Raw genomic sequence first — 23,118 nt, 5'->3', positions numbered from 1 at the left:
ATTTTAACCCATGCTCTTTAGTTTCTTTGTGACTAGTTTTTCATGCTGTTATTTGGAAGTTTCAAAACTTTTGAGAAAAACTTCATTTGAATTGGACAAGTAGGCAGATCCACCTTGGATATTACTGGCTTATTTTAGGCCGTTTGCTATGTTTTAACGACGATGGTATAGGAGATATCTGTTTTGGAACCTCTGCTGCCGAATACTCGATGCTTACCTCTACTTGTGTTAAATGACAGCTACCTGCAAGATGTTAAGAACACTGCAACTAGTCATAATATTTGAGATATCTTTTATACCTACCGTGCTCGCAGTTTTCGCCCTCAAAACCAGGAGTGCACACACATCGATATTTCTTACTCGTAAAACCGGACAGACAAGTTGCGTTGTTTTGGCACTTCTCCTGGTTCTTTCCACAATGATTCTAAATCAAAGTAACAAAAAAGTAGTTAGTATTCTTACTAATTTTCGCGAGAATTTGGGAGCTGCATTTCGCGATTGCAGGAAAATTTCACAAGCAGATTTAATTTCACGGCTTTTCCATTGTTTTAATATCCCAGTTCCTTATCCGAGGAGCCCGTTTCCCTAGAAGTAGTCTGCAAATGGAAAATTTGATGACTGTACTTAAGGGGTTTTGGCGAATTTACAAGCTGAAGATAACGGTAAATCAGAGGAAGAGACCTAATTAGTTGAAAACAAGACCACATAAATACTGAATATTTTTAAGGAAAAATAATCAACAATTACCAACGAACCCGTGACTAAATATCATTTAAAATTAGCCAAGGATTATTTCTTACATAATCTGGTATTAAAGTTCCCATATTTTTTCGTGCAGTCAGTTTTTTTCGCGAGTATTAATTTTCGTGATTTTTCCCAAATTTTAAGACTCGCAAAAAACGCTCGCGAAATTAACTACGGTAATAAATTTACGAAGCCAAGCAATTGCCTCATAAAGTGTTATTTGACCTTTGTCGACGTAATTTTGCGAAATTTAATTTTCTTTACTTAAGATCGTATCCTCAAGTCGCGAAATAAAACCTCGCGAAATTAAGAACGCGCGAGGTTAAGTACGAATGAGGTATCTTCGAACGACACGATACAGCTCTTCTTTACTTTTGAAACTGAAATTCTGTTACCCGACAAAAGGCGGAAGAAAAAGGAGGTATTATTAAGCAAAACCCGAGTGTGATCTAAGCCATGGAATTTGTGATATAATACTGGGATATTTTACGTGTATCGCCTAATTCCAACCAAAATTTACATGAAACCTATAACGACAACGACTCTTGAGCCTAAAGAGTATGTTGCAGCACAGTATCTTATATTGATCGCAATACTCTAAAATGGATTGACAGCTAGCTCAAGAGACTTTGCTCAGAAGGCTGACGGTGTTTATACTGGAACGATGCTACTCGTGTTTGAAACAAAATAAGTCACCTTGTAAATTTCTGTTTATCAACAGACTGCAAAAATCAAAGCAAAAGGTTGAAATCAGCTGGCCAAACTGTGTCATGAGCCATGGGATTATTCGTTACCTATTTATACACTGGTTGGACATATATAGGTCAGCATTATCCTACCATTGTATTCTCTCTTTCATTTTCTTTGTTTAAGCAACAGACTTTTACCTTTCCACCGCTCCCCACCCCTCCTCCTCCCCCCCCCCCCCCCCCCCCACCGAACCCCTTCCTCCCGGCAAGGATGACTTGTGTTGTCTTCCGAGCTCCCGCTTCTTGTTTCTGGGTTCACGCCTGCTTTCTCTCATTATTTGTTCAAGTCCAAAACGTTTGTGAGTGAGGGCTTCCGGTGGTAATATACAGTCTAACAAAGTAATTGAGGGCGCAAAGTCAAAAAGTTCATAGTTGCTTACTTCGGCGCCACGATAGTAGTAAAGCTGGTCGTCCTTCAGATCCTTGTCATGCTCCAAGTGAGTGGAGTTATTCAGCTCACATTCATGTGTTCCTTCAGGATCTTTGTTCCTAATATTAAGACTGACACAGTTTGCATCCAGGTAGCAACGGTATTCACACTCGTCCAAGTCATTGACAATCATAGTTTTTATCCAGTGGTTCACTAAACGTTTCTCAGCATAGAAAAAGTAGACTGGAAAGTAGAGCTCACGTCCTCCATCTGAAAAAAATATAAACATGTTTATCTGAAGAGCTTATAATAAATAGACGAAAATTTAAAACAGGCTTTTAAAGTCTGAAACAAAAATCAATAGGCAAACATTTTAAAAAGAACAGACTTATTGAGGAATGAGTGATGAGGGGTCATTTACATAGTATCTTTTATAAACATGCAGTATATCTTTATTTCGATTTACTCTGATCTCCACGCACAAGATTAATTTTTCGCCAGACCTTTGTCTAAACAAATCGGTGAAACTATAATTTCTAAATGGTTCGTTATTGTTCTGATACCAATTGTGAAATAACTTTCTGAAAGGGGAGTTAAAAGTGTAGTCGTAATTTTCTCTCCCGCTTGCTAAGTCTTGTAAGGATCCGAGATAACTGCATGATGTATTTCAGAGTTTACCTTTCAGTGTCATCGCTTTTTTATGAAGAATTTATGACAAAATCTGATAGTAAATCGAGAAATTTCAGTTTCTAGTGGACCAGAATAATTTTTAGGTACTTTTCAGTCCCTTTTACATTTTATTAAAGCCAAAGATAGTATTAAATAGTTGCCTTGAGTAACATTGGGAACATTTTATTTGTAAAAACTAGAGAAAATAAATTTCAAAGTTCAAAGAAATATTGCAAACGCAGGTAAAGTTTTATCATAAGTTTCATTTCTCCAATACTTTCAAGTGGTTTTCGATATGTGCTGTTGTTAGAAATCATTTATTTTTCAGAAGAATTTTAAATTAGTCAAACAGAAGTTTGCAACACGATGTAAATAATAAGTGTATGTCCACATGTTACTCGTACCTCAGGTGAATTCCTGAGGTACGACGCTGATGGTTAAATCGTTTACTTAGTGTTTAAATGAAATTGCAAACTACAAATATTTTGAAGACTGGACACCTCGAAGCGTAATTTAGTGAAAATTAGCGAAGAACGTAAAAAGGTCTAAAACTTAAAATCGATTTTTAAAGTGCGAGTGACGGCCGGTTTGTTTTTTAATCTTTCCCTTGCCCATATCAAACGTAAATTCTCCTCTGTAAGCATCGCATATTTCTCAGTTACTGTCTTGTGAGAATTTGGTGGTATATCAATATGATATCCACGTTGCTTTTGCCACCTGTCTATTCGGACAGCCTATTGATATTCTAACAATAGAGAGTGCTGATCAAGCTTTTCAAATTTAGTTTAAAAAAATAGTAGTCGTGGAACCCGAAATTGCGCTCTACTGCAGAAGAAGGAACCGTCCCCTTGAAATATTAGCTTTTGTGGACTGATACGTCAGATCAAGTCTTATGGAAAATTTCCTGGCTACCAGACCGAAGTTAGATTGCCTTAAATTTGCAAATGGCTAATTAATACAAGACACGACGTCTACGTTGGATTTACATCATCATCGATTTTAATCTTTGGCAAGTTTTTACAAAATAATGCCCATTTAATTCCATAACAATTTTACTATTGCGTTTAGACCCCGGCAAACTTCTCTTTAGAATTTGCGCTTAAACAACTTCTGCTAAGAGTATTGTTATTTCAAATTAGCGGTGGGTAATGATGAGAATCACTACAATTTTAGTCGTTACACTGTGGGTGTAAAATAGGATAAAATTCTGTATTCCTATCCAGTTTTTTTTATGCATTTTTCTGATACTTTCACGAGTGTTTCTGTAAATTGGTCCTGAACCACAGAAACATTTTAGAACATTATCATTATCTGGGCCAAGTCTTTTTTATAAAAGCTTTCGTAAAATCACCAAAAAATGCTTTATGTAATATATCTAGTTTCAAGTTTCCTTGGGCGCTTGTCACTCCTTAAATTAAGCACTTTAAGACTCTTTCGGTTTCGCACTTTAACACTCCTTAACTTACGCACTTTCAGACTCCTTCAATTGCGTTCTTTAACACTCCTTAAATTCCGCACTTTAAGACTCCTTAAATAGCACACTTCAAGACTCCTTAAATTTCGCACTGTAAGACTCCTTAAATAGCACACTTCGAGACTCCTAAACTTGCGCACTTCGAGACTCCTGAAATTGCGCATTATAAAACTCCTCGAATTGCGCACTTTAAGACTCCTTAAATTGCGCGTTTCAGCCTCCTTAAATTGTGCACTTTAAGACTCCTGACATTGCGCTCTTTAAGACTCCTGAAATTTCGCACTTTAAGACTCCTGAAATTACGGATTTTAAGACGCCTTAAATTGTGCACTTTAGGACTCCTTAACTTGCGCTCTTTAAGACTCCTCAAATATTACACTTTAAGACTCCTTGAATTGCACACTTTAAGACTGTTTAAATAGCGCGCTTTAAGACTTCTTAAATTACGCACTTTACGACTACTTAAACAGCGCACTCTAAGACTCCTTAAATAGCACGATTTAAGACTCCTTAAATTGTGCAGTTTAAGGCTTCTTATGTTACGAACATTAAGACTCCTGAAATTGCGCAATTTAAGACTCCTAAAATTGCGCAATTTAAGACTCCTTAATTTGCGCAATTAAACACTTCTTAAATTACGCACTTTAAGACTCCTAAAATTGCACACTTTAACACAACTTAAATAGCGCACTTAAATACCCCTTGAATTGCGCACTTTAAGACTGTTTAAATAGCGCACTTTAAGACTTCTTAAATTGCGCACTTTAAGACTCCTTTAATAGCGCACTTTAAGACTCCTTAAATTGTGCACTTTAAGACTCCTGACATTGCGCTCTTTAAGACTCCTGAAATTTCGCACTTTAAGACTCCTGAAATTACGGATTTTAAGACGCCTTAAATTGTGCACTTTAGGACTCCTTAACTTGCGCTCTTTAAGACTCCTCAAATATTACACTTTAAGACTCCTTGAATTGCACACTTTAAGACTGTTTAAATAGCGCGCTTTAAGACTTCTTAAATTACGCACTTTACGACTACTTAAACAGCGCACTCTAAGACTCCTTAAATAGCACGATTTAAGACTCCTTAAATTGTGCAGTTTAAGGCTTCTTATGTTACGAACATTAAGACTCCTGAAATTGCGCAATTTAAGACTCCTAAAATTGCGCAATTTAAGACTCCTTAATTTGCGCAATTAAACACTTCTTAAATTACGCACTTTAAGACTCCTAAAATTGCACACTTTAACACAACTTAAATAGCGCACTTAAATACCCCTTGAATTGCGCACTTTAAGACTGTTTAAATAGCGCACTTTAAGACTTCTTAAATTGCGCACTTTAAGACTCCTTTAATAGCGCACTTTAAGACTCCTTAAATTGTGCACTTTAAGGCTCCTTAAATTACGCACATTGAGACTCTTGAAATTTCGCAATTTAAGGCTCCTTAATTTGTGCAACTAAACACTCCTTGAATTACGCACTTTAAGACTCTTAAAATTGTGCACTTTAACAATCCTTAAATTGCGCATTTTAAGGCTCCTTAAATTTTACACAATAAGACTCCTTAAATCCCACACTATAACACTAATTAAATTGCGCGCTTTAACACTCCTTGAAATGCGCGCATTAACACTCCTTAAATTTCCTCTTTTTATCATACATATTCAAGCACCTGACTATTACCCACTGCACGATCTTGAATTCAAGTTAATTTATACTATGTTTTAAATTCCTTTTCCTCGGGAAAAAATGCAAGAAAATGAAGAAAAATCAAAATATTAATTCTCTTTACTCGTGCCATCACAATGTCAACAGCGCTTTCTCGGGTTCTGCGTTTGTATCGCATTATACAAGGAAGGCTTGTACATGAACGAACACCAAACCGAACAAATAAGTATCAGATCAGAGTTCTCTTGTCTGCTCAAAAATTTGCCTGGCTTTTGGGTGATTTTTGAGAAACAGCAGCAACTTCCTCTGAAATCTTTGTGAGTTTCGATCTACAGGCCAAAAAAATTGCAGAATTGATTATTGTACTTGCGCTAGGAAACGGACTGTTTTAATAAAAAGCATGAGCCGTATATACATGTATCACAAAGTAAAATCAGGTTTAAAACACAAGACAAGAAAATCGAAGTAATTTCAATTTGGTAAACATGGCTGATGCACGTATCTTATACATGATATGGTATTCAAATGACGCACGTATCTCATACGAGATATTGTTCATTAGACTTAAAAAGATCTCGTGACTGTCCAAGGATTTACAGTAAGCACCTCTAGTTAACTGTTAGACACACTTTCCAATGAAGAGGAAAATGCTCAGCTTAACCTTTAATCAAGTAAACATGGTTTCTTCAAACTGTTCTCATTTGCCTTTTTGTGCATTAGAGGTAAAGCTAGTTTAAGATTTGTCTCACTTCCTCGTTTTACATGACAATGCGGCACTTTTTTGAATCACCTGGTTATGAAGACAAACGGGTGTAGCATTCTATCACATCGCTTCCAAATCTACGGCTAATCAGAGATCATAAGGGAATATCTTGGTTCCCGATTCAACCAGTGGACTACAGATTAACCCTCGATCACGAAGAGAAGTAGATAGGCTTGCTTACATATCACTTAATTTTCAAAAATTGGAAGACTATTGTGACAATATCAGTTTATGCTTCGCTTGATTTCCTTTATTCTCGTCATACGTCCGCGCTTGCCAGGATAAATGCAGTACAGAGAGATACGGCACTGACTCAGCGTAAGACAGAATGGAAACAATGTGATGCTTATTCGAACATATTAGTCTAAGTACAATTTCTGACTAAAGATTCGTTTCCCAAATTATCAAGAATCCTTTAACAGCCATCTTTAACCAAACTGGGCAACGCTGACTTAGAAATTAAGATAGCATCTATAAAATACAAAGCAGGTAAAGAGGAAATTTTTTTTTTAAACTCACGCTGCGCACGAGTTGGACAAGGGATTACTGAAATCCATGACACGAGAACGAAAAGCAGAGAGAAACTCATTCTTAACTTGCAGCGGATGTCTCCACTTAATAAGACTCAGATACAAGTCAATACAGTATTGAGTATATAATCACCAGTGATGTCTTGTCGAATTAAGCTCCAGCAAAAGCTAACAACGACTAATGAAAGATGGCATGATATGGCTTAAATTTAAAACAGCGCTCAGATAACAGACGTAAACCAATCATGTTACTTATTCACTTGACAAGAGACTGCACTCCCCAAAGTACATATAAACGTTCTGCTCTGATTATGCATTTTTAATGAGTAAATAGAATACGGTTCTTTAGTTAATTTATTTACCTACATGTAGGTTGTTTACTGAATACATTTGAAGGAGAACCACTCTAGTGAAAGTTTGAGTTTTGGTTGTTTTGTTTTGTTTTGTTTTGCTTTTTATCGAAATAAAAGACATGGTTAAGGTCGTTACGCTAATTCACTGTCCTCAAGCATTGATAGAATAAATTATCTGCAGTTAAACCTCAGATCAATGAAGAAAATAAATTTCTCAAATTTCGGTTTTCCTTCTAAGAAATAACATTCTTTCTTAAACTGAACGCAGCGATGATTCAGTTTCATATTTCCGCTATTTAGTCTTGCATCTAGATATTTTATTGCTATACTTTCATTTGTTTGAATGTTATTTTTTTTGATCATCATATATAGTTTATTGAGACGGTAACCTTCGTTAATGATATCCCTTTTTCATCCCGCGTGTTTGCCCTTAAATTTGTACAATCTATAATGAGAAAGTGCACATGTTGAATACCCAGACATGTGAAAGACTATTGGGAGAGAAAGCTACTCAAGAATCAATAAAGTAAACGACGACAGATTTCCTAATAAGAGTTTACACTTCCTACCAATGCCTTAAAACTTTAAATTTATGCAATTTTGCCCCTTGATATCAAGTTTCTGTTGATAGTTCCAAGACATCACTTGTTCTATTAAAGTAATTGAAAATTATCCCTTGTCTCATGCAAAAGGCTATAATTCCTTCTTCCCAAAAATCTTTGGAGTCTCCAGGAAGAAAAGAACGAGAAAGATAGAGATTTTAAAGTACAAGCACTTTAGATTTACGTGTGTTAATGGAAAAGTGTTCATCATTCGACCAGTTGTTTGTTTGCACAGTTTGACGCCGTCATGTTTCGAGGAGTTTACGTTTCTATTTAAAGACGATTCGCTCAAAGGCTGTTAGAAATACATAATAAAACACGCAACCAAACTTACTAAAGTGCAGTTCTTAGAAGGTCCATTTTCTAAAGGAAATTAATACTCATGTTAATTGAGGTATTTGAAGTTAACGTGACCTAAATTAAGGCGAATTGAGGTAAATACGCAACAGATGTGTTTAGTTTGCCCACCATCATGTACGTTAATTAAGCTGACTATTCTACCAAAGCTAAGAGACATTTTATTTTCGCTTTATGAAAAGTGCGAACCTTGTCTGCTAAATAAACGTTTGTTGAACTTAAATCTGTAATATAATTGAAATATCACCAAATACATTTACCACCCTATCACAAATTGGTTAGAATGGCGACTTAAACTAATCCCAAAATTATCGAAATAAAGGCTACTTAGAACTTAATGTTTACAAATACAAGGAAAATAAAGCAGCACTTCCTGTACAGAAGGTTTCTCTTTCGTGAATTTTCAAGCGCTTAATGCAAGGAAGAAGATGTCCAGTGAGTCCATGACATGTACAATGTAGCTTGCTAATCCCGAAATTATGAAAAGCGTTTAATGAACAATTTATGTTTAACATTTGTAAGGAAAATAAAGAAGCTGTTCCAGTAGAGAACCTTTGTTCTCTCTTGAAAGATGAAGAATTTATAAAGTTAGATTAGACGTGTGGAAAACTGAGTGTTCGGCCCATCCTTTATCCTCAGATTGTCGATCAGCTTTGTTTTCTACAAGAAGAACTATGACTTGTATGTATCTTTTTATAGAGCTCATGATTGAAATACTTATTAAATCATGAGCTTTCTCGTTAAGATGTTTTAACTAAAGAAGATGATTACGGTAAAAGTGACATACATCTGCCTGATATTCAAGCAGTTTTTCCCAACTGCTATATGTGAAAATGTATGTCAGTAAACTACTGAGGAGAACAGCATATGGTTGAGTAAAACTATATTTAAAAAAAAATGCATGTGGGCAAATTTGAAAGAGAGTTGTGAAGTTTTAGCTTCACCACGCTTCTCAAAGCTGGGTTTACGTCGATGGGTTTTCAACACCCTAGTGCCAGTTTTATGCTTTTCTACTTGCGTCGAATGGAAGGAAAAAAGCTTTCAGCGATAATAAAGCTTTTGTTTTGACGAGCGTGCCACATCTTGCAGAAAAGTTCAGTACAGGCCCCAAGCTTCGTTTAGTTATATAATGTTAATGAGGTTCATGTTTCTCTATATGATGTTAAGTTTTTAAACAGGAAAGGCCAGGAAAACGCCATTCTTCTTTACTTTAAGAAGCCTTTCGAGTAGGCAGCAATTTTTTTTACTTCATAGGCACTTTAAAGGCTACGCAGCTTGCAAATTTTAGCAAGTATTTTAAGCATACATGAACATTTGGTTGCTTGCAAGCAAACTTGTGGCTCATATGTCGTTAGGAGACGTTCAAATTAATGGTAAAATTCAGCTAATTTATTAGCAGCTCGTACTCGTCTCAATATATTCGTTCGTTCGTCTATTTGGCGTTCATTCATTCAGAAGAGATGATATTACGGTGGCAAACAAGGTGGACGTACTGAAAAAACCTCGCGTACGAAAACTTCAAGATCATTTGTTTTTGTTTTTTTTTTTTTCTGTTTTGGAACGAAAATGTCAGAGAAAATAGCTTACTGGTCTTGAATTATGACCTGCTTGTTAAAAGTTAATTTTGGGAAGATATTTAAAACAGTCGCACAGAAGTTTGCAATACCATGTAAATTAACTGGGTACATTTTTTTTTTACTATTTGTTACTCGAACTTCTGGTGCATTCCTTCTTTATACCACATTGGACACTGATGTTGGGACACTGGGCACCTCGAAGTCGTAATTTAGTGGTAATTAGGGAAGAACGTAAATTAAAATCGACTTTTAAAAGTGCGAGGGGCGGCATGTTTTTTTTTTTTAATCTATCCGTCCCCGAGATGAAGCGTAAATTCTCACTACTAATCATCATACATTTATTAGTAATTGTCCTTGTGAGGATTTGGTGTTACATCAATATAATAGCCACATTGTTCTTGCCACCTGTTTATGCAGACAGCATATTAATATTCTGATAAGGAAAGAGGTGCCTATTAGCTTTTCAAGTTTTGTTAAAAAAAATAATAGGTTTAGAACTTGCGTTTTTCCCAGTTCATAGAAAAAGGAGGAACCGTTCCTTCGAATTATTAGCTTCTGTTTGGTCGACTATTAGGGCTGATTATTTTTTAAGAAGAAGTTTCGTGCAACAAGACAGAAAATAGGTTGCCAAGGAAATTGCTAATTATACGGACACGAAAACTTTGTTAAATCTGCATCATGAACGTATTCTTTTAGGTACAGTTGTATGTATGGCAAATTTAAACGATAGTGGGCCTTCATCTTTGGCAGGATTGGCATTTAATTCCATAATATTTTTACCCTTGCGTCAAGACCTCTTGCGTCAACCTCCGCTGAGAGAGTTATTTCAAATTAGCGGTAGGTAAACATCATGATCAGAGCCATTTTCTTCATTACACTGTCAATAAGAATATAATAAAATTTGATGTTCCTATTTAGTTTCTTTTTATACACTTTTTTCGGATACTTTCGCGAGATTTTTTTCGAGTTATGTGTTTCTATCGGATTATGGAAGTAAACCTTCTTACAAGTACGAACTGAAAAACCGAACAAATAAATAATAGAACAGATTTCTGTTGCTTGCGCAAATTGGCCTGCATTGCGGGTGGTTTTAAACAAACGGTAGCAAATTAACTTCCTCTAGCATGCAATTTGAATTACAGGCTAAGAAAAGGTAGGGAACATTATGCTTCTTTCGTTAAGAAACCAACTATTTTAATTCAAAGCATCGATTATATACATATGATACAAAGTAAAATTATGTTCACATCACAAGATAAGAAAATTAAAGTAATTTGATAATTTGATAACTGAATTAATACAATTTCGACATTGTTTACAAGACTTAAAAGGATCGAGTGATTGTTCAAGGATTTACGGTAAGCACCTCAAGTTAACTGTTAGACACTTTTCCAATGAAGAGGAAAATACTCAGCATCAACCTTTTATCAAGTACACAGTTTTTTCTTTTTTTTTTTTTTTTTCTACTGCTGTCGGTTTCGTTTCATATTTTACTGGTAAAGCTGCTGACTTGAGAGCCGTTTCACTTCTTCGTTCTAGATTTTGACAATGCATCATTTTTTTAGAATGAATTGGTTATGAGCACAACTGCGTGTAGCATTTTACCACATCACTTCCAAATCTACAGCTAATCGGAGATCATCAGCGACCGTCTTGGCTCCCGATTCAAACAAAAGACTTAAAACTATAACCCTTGATCTCGAAGAGAAGCAGATGGCCTGCTAAGATATCATTTTTAGTGATAACAATGGGGTGACAGGCCTACACAACTCCTATCCACGTGTAATAGCCGCTTTGAGAGTTTTGCTCGAACTAGTATATCTTTGAGGATCTGCCCCTTTTGTATTGTACGACAGGGGGATCTTTGAATATTTCGCTAAGCAATACTCCTGTTTTTAGGAGGATATTTCACCAGAGTAGAGCCGTTAGAGGTCATAGGTCTGCGTGGCTTCCGCTGTTATCCGCATGTAATTTGTTGAGTTTGACACCTCTGTTTTTGGCCACGTATTACTTTTTTTGGCTCATTTGATTGCAAGATATGTTTTAAGCTCTCTGAATGTTAGCTCTGGAGGAACAAAGTTTGAAATATTCCCTGAGCATGTTGGTTACTTGCATTTTGTATTATTACGCCGGGCCCAGCTGTTTGATTTACTGTTGCAAGTTATGCTGCTTGTTATCACGGGTGTCATATTTATCTTTGTCCGGCTTCGCCAGAGATAGCTGTAGCTTGCCTTGTTGAAAGCTATGAGTCTGTATTAGAGAGACGTTCTTATGCTTCTTGCATCAATTTCATCGAGCTTTTTGTCCTTCCAGTATGTTCTTTCTGGAACTGCAAATGTAGATGTTCACGCGCAAGTCTGTAGACTGTTTTGCGTGTTGTTTATGATATTGTGTGGTTTTGTTCAGGCAAAAGCTCTGAATTTAGGAGTTCTTCCTATGATTGTTCGTCCAGCTCCACGTTGTGGTTGTCATTGCTTTTATTTGCGATGTTGTCAGGTTTTCTTGAGACTGTTAATAGTCCCTCTTTTGTTAGAAGGCTCGAAGCCTTGTAGATCAGGCAAGACCGCGGTTTCGATCCTTCTGGATCTCATCAATTGCCGATAACATGGAGTGGTAGAGACCAATGCTCGGTAACACTCCGCACCTGGCATATTTTTTTGGTATTATATACTCGTTCGGCGGATCGATAATTCTTGATTGTGATTGGTAGTTTTGCCACTAGCGAATGGTGGGCATAAAGTCTTCGATCCTATTGTACACAGCTTGACACTGTGTTTTCTATGATGGCTATAACGCTTATTTTCTCCAGCATGTGTGATTTGAAAATATTCCATTACAAAATTGGTCAGAATATCGTGACATTAACAGTCTGTGCTACGCTTGATTTTCTTTATTCTCATCACATGTCCGCACTTGACAAGATTAATACGGTGCGGCGGAGAGATATGGCGCTGACTTTACGTAAGACCGAATAGAAAGGGTTTGATGTGAATTCGAACAAATTAGGTATAATTTCTGCCTATCGATTCGTTTTCCAAATTATCAAGAATCCTTCAACAGCCATCTTTAACTAAACTGAAGAAAACTTAATGAAGATACTATCTATATAAATTACAAAGCAGGTAAATAGTACATTTTCAAACTCACCCTGCGCTCGAGTTGGACAGAGGATTACTGAAATCTATGCCACGAAAACGAAAAGCAGAGAACACTAATTCTTAAATTGCGACGGATGTCTTTATCTAATCACTCTCAGATAGAAGTCAATATAATATCGAATAATCACCAGTGATGTCTAGTCGAATTATGCTGAAACAAAAGCTAACAACGACTAATGAAAGATGGCATGATATGACTCACAGTTAAAACAACGCTTTGATGTCAGACATAAGCCAATCATGTCACTTTTTCGCATGACGGACGACTCAGCAGACCACAGCTCGTATATGTTTTAATTCTGTTCTAATTGCACATTTGTAATGAGGAAAGAGGATACTGTTGTTTAATTAATTCGTTTCCCAAGGTTGACTGGATATGTCTAAAGGTTAGCCATTCTTGTGTAAATGTGAACTTTTTCTTTATTCGAAATAAAAGACATAGGTAAGCTAATTCACTGTCTTCAAGCGAGATTAAAAGGGACTTTCTGCAGTTAAACTTTGGATCCCAGAAGAAAACAAACTTCAAAAATTCCGGTTTTACTTATCGCAAATAACTACGCGCAAGATGACTCAGCTTCAGATTCTCGCTATTTCTTCTCATCGCATCAAGCTTCTTGGATGGTATACTCTCATTAGTACCATATCCTCACTGCATACTCATTACCTCATTGCATAAGATTAAGTTATGGGAAGAGTCCGCGACTGATGAGGCAGTAGGCATGCAACGAGGATATGAGGAAATAGGAGCTTGGTCAACCGCCACCAGGGGAGGTGGGCGGATCGCAAAAGACGACTGTCTTTGTAGAGTACAGGAGGAAAAGACCACGCTTCAAGCGGACGTGCAGACCAAATATAAACTCCAAATGGCGCAAAGCATTACCGACGCCACCAGCACGGGCGAAAACGGGGGAATGTTATGGAATAATAGCATGTTTTGCAATGAGCTAATTAATTATGCAGTGAGAATAGTTTGAATATTATTTTTGTGAACTGTATGGCTTATCAAGTTGGTATCGTTAATGATTTCCCTTTTTCATCCGGCGTGTTGTACCTGAATATATTTCATTTCAAATGATAAATTCTCGCTGTTGAATACCTAGAGGAGTTACGGAATATTGGGAGTAAAAGGTACTCAAAATCAATAAGGTTTACAACGCAAGATCTTCTAGTCAGAGCTTACACTTTTTCATAATATCATAAAACTATTGCAATTTTGCTCCTTGACATCAGGTGTCTGTTGATAATTCCCAGACAGCACTTGTTCCCTTAAAATAATCCAAAATTATACCTTTTTCCATGTAACAGGACAAGCTCGCCCCCTTGTTCCCGAAAATATCTTTAAGTCTAGATCTCCAATAGGCGAAGAAAGCGGAAGATACAGATTGTCAAGTAGACGTAGTTTAGCTAAACCACACGTTGTCAATATAGAATAAATTGTGATGATTATGCGACCAGTGTTTATATTCACAGTTTGACTTCTTCATTCTTAAAATAGTTCATGTTTTTATTGAAGAAGAATTCGCGAAAGGGTTGTGAGAGAAACAGAGCACTGTCAGGGCTAGAGACAAATTGAGGTATAGGGAAGATGCTGCGGCCCTATATGCCACGTGGCATACAGTGGACAGTTATTAGTTATGTAGTTTACGAGGCAGGTCGATGCCGTTGCCCGGAGTGTGGCCGTCGCCATGTCAAAAGGTGTGAGTTGGGGCGTTCAACGTATGTGTGAGCCAGTACAGCCAGTCAGTCATTCACCAGTTGCCTGGCACTAAGATGGACCACATTTCTGTAAACGTTGTTGTAGGCCTCCATCGGTCAGGGTTGACCATGGGTAGCATCCTAGTTGTCTGCTTGGCTGGAGCACCGGTGTCTGTGGCTGTGGAGGCCGATGCGGAAGTGACAGTCTTTGTTGCAGAGGCTGCATTTGTGTTCTGTCTCTGGTCTGTCGAGGCTGTCGCTTTGTTTTCTGCGGACCCGCCTCTCTGTGGCGGCGTGTCAGCTTCACCTCCCCTGATTTGAGGTGTTTGGTCAGGGCTTCTTTCCACTTGGACCGGTTGGACCGGTATGTAAACGTGCTACCACTATAAACCCTTCACCAGACACCCCCATAAAACGAAGAGGATTCAGTTAATTTAGTTTTCACCCGCAATCATGGACAAAAGTCTTGAGACAAATTTGCGTTCTTGGCGCTTTTGCACACACGCCAGACAACAGTCGCGAGCAAAAACAACTTTACCTGCTTAGCCTCCCCCCTCCCCCACCCTACCTACAATGTGTAATTTCGCCTGAGTTTTAACATTGTATTTAGTAGGGAGGAGAGAATAGCAACGCCTCTTTATAAGAATTGCAGCGCTTTTTCAAACTTCAGTGAAAAAGATAAAAGAGAAACACGGACAAGCACGTCGAATTAAATCAGTCTCCCAAGGGCTTTAATTCACCATTGCTGTTCTTGATTTGTTTTCTAACGGTTTTCAGTCCTTATTTTCCTAATTTCTTGGTTCCAGACCTCGCACCAGTTGACCGCGTACTTAAATGTTATTACGGCCGCCACACAACACAAAATACGAGCGATGAAGATAAGCTTACATTTCTCTTCAAATCTTAAATTTGCTAACCCTGAGAAAAAAAGATTACGGCCCATCCGATTGATACGGTGTTGTCGTTTTAATTTCTTATATGGTGAAAAAAAGTCGTTATGAATAAATCTAAGCGTCGCCTTAGAAGTGCAAAGACGAGGGAACAATGCACTTGTAAAAACGGTCCACTGCATTTCAGATCGGAAAACAGTTTCCCTAAAACTTTGCCCATTGAACTGTCTTGGGTCATAAGTAGAAGTAATAATTGCAGTCAGACAGCCTTTCTCACTGGAGACGGCATCGAATATATATTCCAGAAAAGGGATTTATAATTCCGAAAACTCTATCAGATTGTAAATATATCTAGTAAAAATTTTTATGAATGTTAACATTTTGTGTCTCCAAGCCTTTAATTTGAAGCCAGAAAATGGATATCACGCGTCCGACAACTTATTTGTAGTTCGTTGAGTGTCTCAGGTAGAAAAATAGTAGTGCAATTTTGAAGAAAATACTGTAAGTTGTTCCTCGTGAAATTGAACCCTGAATTCTCGAGCTAAGTATTCAAAGAGGCCACAACAATTTTATCGTTGTCTAAAGTTTTGTTAGTTGCGAAGAAAAAGACTATCTGATATCGTGTCGTTTTAGTAGGACAGTTTTGACTGGCGCTCGTGCTGTGGGCTTAGTCTTCCTATGCAAAATTAACAACAGGGAACGAGAACGCTACTAATCAGAAGTTTTTAAAATGAGCAAAACAATAGCTATACACGTGCGTTATAATTCTTTTTACATTTCTTTGCCGCCCTCCACAAAACAAGAAATTGAAATAACCAAGTTCTGCGTAGCCTGAGGGACGGAATCAACGACGGCTAATTTATGGTATTTCCATTTGAACTTGAAAGCTGTCATTGCATATTTAGCGTGAGCAGGTTTTTAGAGCCATTGGCAAACTGAGCAGATCTAAACAATTGGGAATTTCGCTGGTAAACAATAAGCTCAGCTTTGACCAGGCATCGTCCTCGGCGTTTCCCTCGTCGTCGTTGGTAAAGCTATTCAGGGAGCTTTAGCAATATAATGGCGACAGCAACGCCGAGGACGATGCCTTGTAGAAAATGTATTTATATTTTATCTTCGAGTATTGCAACTGTGTAAATCTGTTCAGTACGCCTATCGGTCTAAAACCTTCCTCAGGCCAAACATGCACCGACAGCTTTCAATTCCTAAAGAAGGTACGAAAAATTGGCCATTTCACGTCGCTGTTTTGTAGAGAATGGCAAAGAAATGTACATAGATTTATAAGAGCCGCCGCATATTAGCCGATTTTTTGTCGGCCGACAAAATATCTTCACTTGTCGGCTAGTGTGCGGTGAATTCAGACAAGTCTGCAACAAGATCGGGGCTTGCCAGGCAATTTTATCTGACAATGCGAGATCTAAAAACAATTTGTCGGGCCTTTTCGGCTAGTGTGCAGTGGACGAAGACAATTTGACGGGGCTCGCGCGCGCCTTAACCAAGTAGAAAATGTCATGAGAGTCACGTCAGCGTAAGAAGCGCCATCTTGATTTTAAATGACTCAGCCCCAAGCCTCGGCTGGTGTGCAGGAAGCTGATGGTCCGACAAATTTTAACCCGATTTGACCGCGACAAAAAATTTCCAGTTCAACAACAAAAAAAAAAATTCGGCTAGTGTGCGGCAGCCGTAATGCACGTGCACAGGATGATTGTTTTCATCATTAAATCTTTTGTTTTGGTGACGCCCTCGTTGCCGTCGCCGTCGTGGTTTGCTAAAGCTCCCTATAATAATCAATATCTTGTTTAGGGACGTTCCCGTTGCAGTTGCCCTCGTGGTTTTTTAAGCTCCTTAATAGATAGCCAACGAAGCTGTGATCAGCTCATATCCAAAAAGCGTGATTGAAGTAATTGTTTTCTTAAAAATAGCCCCCACAATAATATAGAAAACTAAAGTAAAATGAAAATAAAAACGACCCGAACAATTACGCGTGCGCTTGACATATTTGTAGAGCAGGGTGTAATGGCTCTTGCTGTCTAATCACTCTGCAGTGAAACGAAAACAAAATAATTTCTAACGTAGTACAAGTAAAAAAAAACCAGCCTGTAGGACGGGGCATCTTGTTTATTGATCAAACATAAACAGCCTTAGCATAGTTTATTGTTATAAACATAAGCAGCCTTAGGATACTTATTAATACAACAAATGTGCTAAACAAAAAATATATATTTATACCAAAAACAAAATTTCCAGAATGGAGTGATCAGAAACGGAGACGCCGTCGAGTGACAACTCCTAACGGACAAACTTCTTAAATAGCAGCTTTTTAGCATAATTACGTAGCCTGCACAGAAACGAATCTACATCCTGGTCCACAACTAACAACGCGAACAATTATGATGGATAACCCTATGAAAACTCTTGAATTACAGTAAACACTGATCGAGATTTTAATAATCGCGTATATATACATGCATACCGAGTTACAATTTGACCGGTCCGGCTGCGCAGATCTGACAATAATAAGCTTATCCCACTAAACGCTATATAATTTCCGTCAGCCATTTTTCCAATCTAAGCCGACCAGTCAGTCAGACCGCTCTGTAAGTTAGAATCTAGTGTACTTATGTGCCCGCTATTCATCTGCATGGACTTAACAGTGTTGTAATGTAGATATCTGTATCATTCCTATTTGTATATATCGAAACTCAATTAAACTAGTAACTTTAGTTTATTAAGAATTTTTTACTTTCTACATGTAAGTACTGCATGCGTACACGAAAAACTATTAGGGAGTCAGTTTAAGTAACCAAGGCGGCGTCGCCGAGGACAGTGTCGATTAAAAAAAAACGTGGTTCACGTTACAACAATACAATACAATAACTTTATTCGTATAGCGAATATATACAGTTCTATATCGCTTTACAGTTATGAAAATAAAACTAAACACATTCTCCAGACAACGCAGAATTTAGTCATTTCATGCTGTTGTTTTTCAAAGGACGGTAAAGAAATGTACCAAGAATTATAACGCACGTCCAGGGCCATTGTTCTGCTCATTAAACCGTTTGTTTAGCGACGCATCCGGTGCCGTTTCCGTCGTGGTTTTCTTAATCTCCCTATTTAACTGAGTAAGACCGTTGATTGAAATATTAGTTGATCTAGACCCCTTCAAAATCTGTTTTCAGTGCGTTTTCCGGAAATGATGCGTGTTCAATGATGTCTCTTTTTACTGAAAACGTATAAAAAGCTTAACGTCCCAGCTACTACTTTCGTACCACATTCCTCGTCCTCACAAATTCTCGCTAAAACTTTCCAAGAGGTTAATCTGTGAAGAGTATTGTAAACACACAACCATAATCTGCGCCTACGATGTTATGTGAATGACGCTAGCATTTTCGAAGGGATCTGTTTTCGCTGTCCACACTAATGCGATTGATACTGGCCAGTTTTTAATTCATGTCGCAACGTCAAGCGACGTCACACATCGAGCGCGCGCGCTAAGTGAGACATATGAACAAGTAGGGCTCGGTGCCGGCTGCGTTAACTTCACCTGCATTTGGCTACTTTCTATAGCCGTAACCAACAAAAGAATGGCACCGGTGATGCTAGTAGCTAGTTTTTTGCCAATTCTTAATTGCACCTTTTCAAAGGAGAAACGGATATAGTTCTTGATTCAATTTTAATTATAACATAACTAAAGCAAAGCGCGCGCCCTGATTGGTTAATTTAGCGTCTACTATTTGCCCATGGGTGTACGCTGCTGACGTGTGTGCTAATGTTTACAAAGCAAATCTTTTGATAGACATTGCTTCCAAAGTGATGACCGACGTCCTTCTGCCAGAAATGCGAAACTGTCTTCATAGTTGTCTGAAGATGAAACTTTATCGAGTTACTGGTGTGCAGTCGGTTGTCATGAATGAATTTTCGCGCGCTTGTTTTCTCTTGTCATGTAAGACTACACGAACATTTTTTTGTGATGTAGCTCAATAAAAGGACTTCTCTTGTTCCAATGTCTCAATGTTATGTTATAAAACAAATGGTAAACGCCATAGCGTGCACTATTGAGTTATGGATGCACTTGGGAGGTTTGCTAAGCACTCAAGAGGCTAGAGTCGCACTCGGCTATCGCCTCGTGCGACTCTTACGCTTCTTTCGTGCTTAGCAACCTTCCGCGTGCATCCATAACTCAATAGTGCACGCTATGGCGTTTACCATTTGTTAAATCTATAACTCATACAAAGCTCCATACAAACTCTCACAGTACTCTCTGGATACCTATTTAGTGTATTTACTTGGTTTAGTCGGTTCCACAGTGTCGGAGACTACATGTAGAAATAGGAAACAATTTTTAGACAAAGTAGAAACTACAATTCTTTATGTGAATGAATATCGATCGGGCGCAACAATTAGTCTCATCATAGAACCCAAAACAGACTTTTATGCTCTCTTCTGTTACGCCTTCTGGCGGCAAGGGTTTGTCATCAACATTCAACAATCCAGGATAGTCAGTGTGACATCGTTTGACTGATGGACAATCGGTTGGAAATCTTGTTCCCCCAACTCCTTGAAAACGATACCAGGCGCCATTGCTGGACAGTGATTCAGTATTGTCACATAATGGATTACGCAAAGATTCTTTATTGTTAATATTTCTATTAAAACTGTTTAGGGTTTCGCATGGCATGGATCAACTAAAGAAAAAAACAAACACCAAAAGAAAAAAAAAAAAAGAGAAAAGAGAGTGAGTTGAATTGCTCTATTGATCAACTGTGAATTGCATTTCATTTCATCATCGCACGTACAGTTTGTTTCTTATTTAATTTGGATGTTATAAAAGAATTGACTCATAGCGGAGCTTCAGCTCGCGAAGCGCAGCAGAGGGACACCGTGGGTAAAAGACTTTTAGTACACCATCAAACCGAGAAAGTTTGGTAATAACGTCAACGTGAGAGCAAGCGAGCGTCCGTCCCTGCAGACATTGCGGGAGAAAATCACATAGAAAAATCAAACGTGTTTGGTGTGTTTAGAGACTTTAAGAAACGGTGAAAACGGTACAATGTGGTCGATTCATTGATCAATCAAAAAGATTAGTTCATTTCACTCTTCATAAATTTTGCTTGGCGTTTCTGCCTGGAAATTTCACACTGATGCGAATTGCCAAATTGCGGTAAGCGGCTCTTTGTTGTAGAACCCTTGGTCGCGTTTTCTATAAAAACTGTAACGTTGCTTCGGCGAGATATCTACAATAGGAGTTGTTAAGTCTTCCTGATTAGAAACCATGCTCTGAGTAACTTAATAAAATTTCTTTGTTTTAATTCCGCTAATCCCTAAACAGTGATACTTGAGTTGCATGCTTTGTTGTAAGTTCAGTTGTTTAAGTTGCATATTGTAAACAAATAGTTTTCTCTCGGTTTTCACCGATATAAAACTCAAGTCTAAAAGAAATAAAACTGTATTTGTTAATAATGTCAGGCGAGTTTTGCTAGTTGCGAAAGTAAATGGATTTGTTATATTTGACGCTTGCATATTGTGTTAGACTACGAGTAGCCCCTTTTTCGCTTTGTCCGCCGTGCGTGACGCGATAGAAAACCGCGAGAAGAAAATCACCGCGCGAGTTCACGCGGCCATTTTCTTTTCTCGCGGTTTATTTACGGTCTCGCTCAACGTACTAAGCGGAAGAGGGACTATTCGTAGTCTAATGTTGTGTTTACTAAGTATGGAGATTTCCTCAATTTATTCGGTTTGCTAAAATGCTCGAGAAAATGTGTTTACAGGTCAGGTATAGCTAGGGTTTATAGAATGACTACAAAACCGTAGGCAAAAATAATCAGTATTCAAATTGCGCTTCAGGTTTCTACCGCCTTCTCGAGCGTGGGTAGATGGACAAGCACTTACGCGAAAAAATGGCTAATCGAATGAAAAAATTCCTTACTAGACAAGAGCCAATGGATTGAAAGGTAATTAAAATGTAATAAGATGCAGAGTGTTTACCTGTACAAGTTTGCCCATTGTCGTTGCTTACGTATCCAAACTCACAAGGGCAGTTGAATGATCCTTCGGTATTTCTGCACTCAGAATTCGGTTTGTTTTCACAGGTATGGCGTCAGGTAGCACACTCCTCGATATCTGAAAGGTACGATCGAATGCAAATATTGGTGGTCAAATGATTCAAATTAGAGGAACCGTGATTGCATTAGGACTTGACATACTGCTAACATTTTATGCCTTCTGTGGTCTCTACAGCTTTACATCGTCGACCTATGCTATTGGCAAGTCAAGACACTTTACTCTCACTTTTTTTCTCCACAAGGGATTATTATAAATGTGTACAGGAGAATCGTTGACACCACTTGACGCAATGTTACCGCCATTAACCTACAGAGGAATAACATGCTGTGAAAATACTATTTGTCTTTTGTTTGCTTGTCTGGTTGTCCTGCTGGCTTCCGCGCTGATTAGGTTTGCATAGGCTGACGTGAAGTGAATGAATCTCATCTATTTCTCGACATAAAATATCAAAAGATGTACTGTTATATACTGACAAGAAACACACCTGTGCAATTATGTCCATCTCCAGAGTATCCGTCTTTACAAGAGCAGTTGTACCCTCCCTTGGTGTTGTTGCAGCTGGCGTTCAAGTGGCATTTGTGAGAACCTCTACTGCATTCCTCAACATCTAAAATTAAGGTAAAATATGACGGGGAAATTCGTCTACAAGATTCCCATGGTGAACTATTTTCAACTGAGAAATATGTGATTTTCAGTCTTGATATGTGTATGTAGAGATCTTACATACACTGTAAATAAAATGAAAGCTGTCAGATGTGACAACATATTTAACATATTTAACACTCTTCTTAAGTCCAATGGCACAATCAATAAAATGATATATTATTAGTAATCTCTACATTTAAAAAATATTTAGTATTAATTGGTGAGTGTCTCTTTTTAGTTTTCTGATTTTTTAAATTTAATCCTTGAAAAATTAAACTTTATCTTTTCGTGTTCATTCATTGGGGAAAACTATGAATCAAAGCATACATGGTCGTATAAACCATCATCTACATGTATGCTTGTAATGCTTAGCTTAAGTGTTAAATGAAACAAATGCTCTTCTAGGAATTGGAACTCCATCAGTAACAAACCCAATCTGGGTTGTGAAAACTCGCTTATGCCTTCAATACACTGATCCACAAGCTGGAATTACTCAGGCACCTCAGTATAAAGGGAATGCTTGGTGAGTTCATGTAGTCACAGTGTATGTGGAAATCATGAATTGTATTGAAAATAATGGACAGGAATTACTGTTACTAAAGTTTAAAAAGTGTCAGTTTTACACTTTCAAGTTTGCACAGACTATAAACAGTTAAGAGTTTTTGTTACTCCTCCCAACTCAAATACGTTTTGCGATTGGAGGAGGACGTGTCACGTGTCATGGGTCAAAACGCACTGACTCCCTATGGCGAACAGGCCTCACTAACATCCCTAGGGAAAGAACAACTTCAACTTTTGACTCGCAT

The 23,118-nt window shown here is 37.8% G+C and overlaps 1 protein-coding gene across 1 annotated transcript; it reads right to left on the bottom strand.

The window, feature by feature from the left end:
* Positions 1–47: 47 nt before the first annotated feature.
* On the bottom strand, positions 48–7,028 carry LOC149104514 (uncharacterized). Its single transcript, XM_089271006.1, has 3 exons — positions 6,959–7,028; positions 1,874–2,133; positions 48–424 (listed from the first exon to the last, which is right to left on the bottom strand). Exons 1-3 carry the CDS (start codon positions 7,026–7,028, stop codon positions 269–271), a joined length of 486 nt encoding a protein of 161 aa, XP_089127132.1. The 3' UTR covers positions 48–268.
* Between the last annotated feature and the right edge of the window lie 16,090 nt (positions 7,029–23,118).

The sequence above is a fragment of the Orbicella faveolata genome, unplaced genomic scaffold, assembly GCF_042242905.1.
Source record: "Orbicella faveolata isolate gen_17 unplaced genomic scaffold, um_ofav_v1 contig_34, whole genome shotgun sequence".
Taxonomy (NCBI): Eukaryota; Metazoa; Cnidaria; class Anthozoa; order Scleractinia; family Merulinidae; genus Orbicella; species Orbicella faveolata.
Note: the sequence above shows the minus strand (reverse complement) of the source record. Positions and strands in the feature narration are given on the sequence as shown.

Bases quoted from the DNA above. Each gene is read 5' to 3' on its own strand.
- LOC149104514 (XM_089271006.1), bottom strand. From the start codon at position 7,028: ATGAGTTTCTCTCTGCTTTTCGTTCTCGTGTCATGGATTTCAGTAATC. The intron at 2,134-6,958 runs GTGAGTTTAAAA...TATTTTTTTCAG, and splicing joins TTGTCCAACTCGTGCGCAGC to ATGGAGGACGTGAGCTCTAC. The intron at 425-1,873 runs GTAAGCAACTAT...ACTTTGATTTAG, and splicing joins ACTACTATCGTGGCGCCGAA to AATCATTGTGGAAAGAACCA.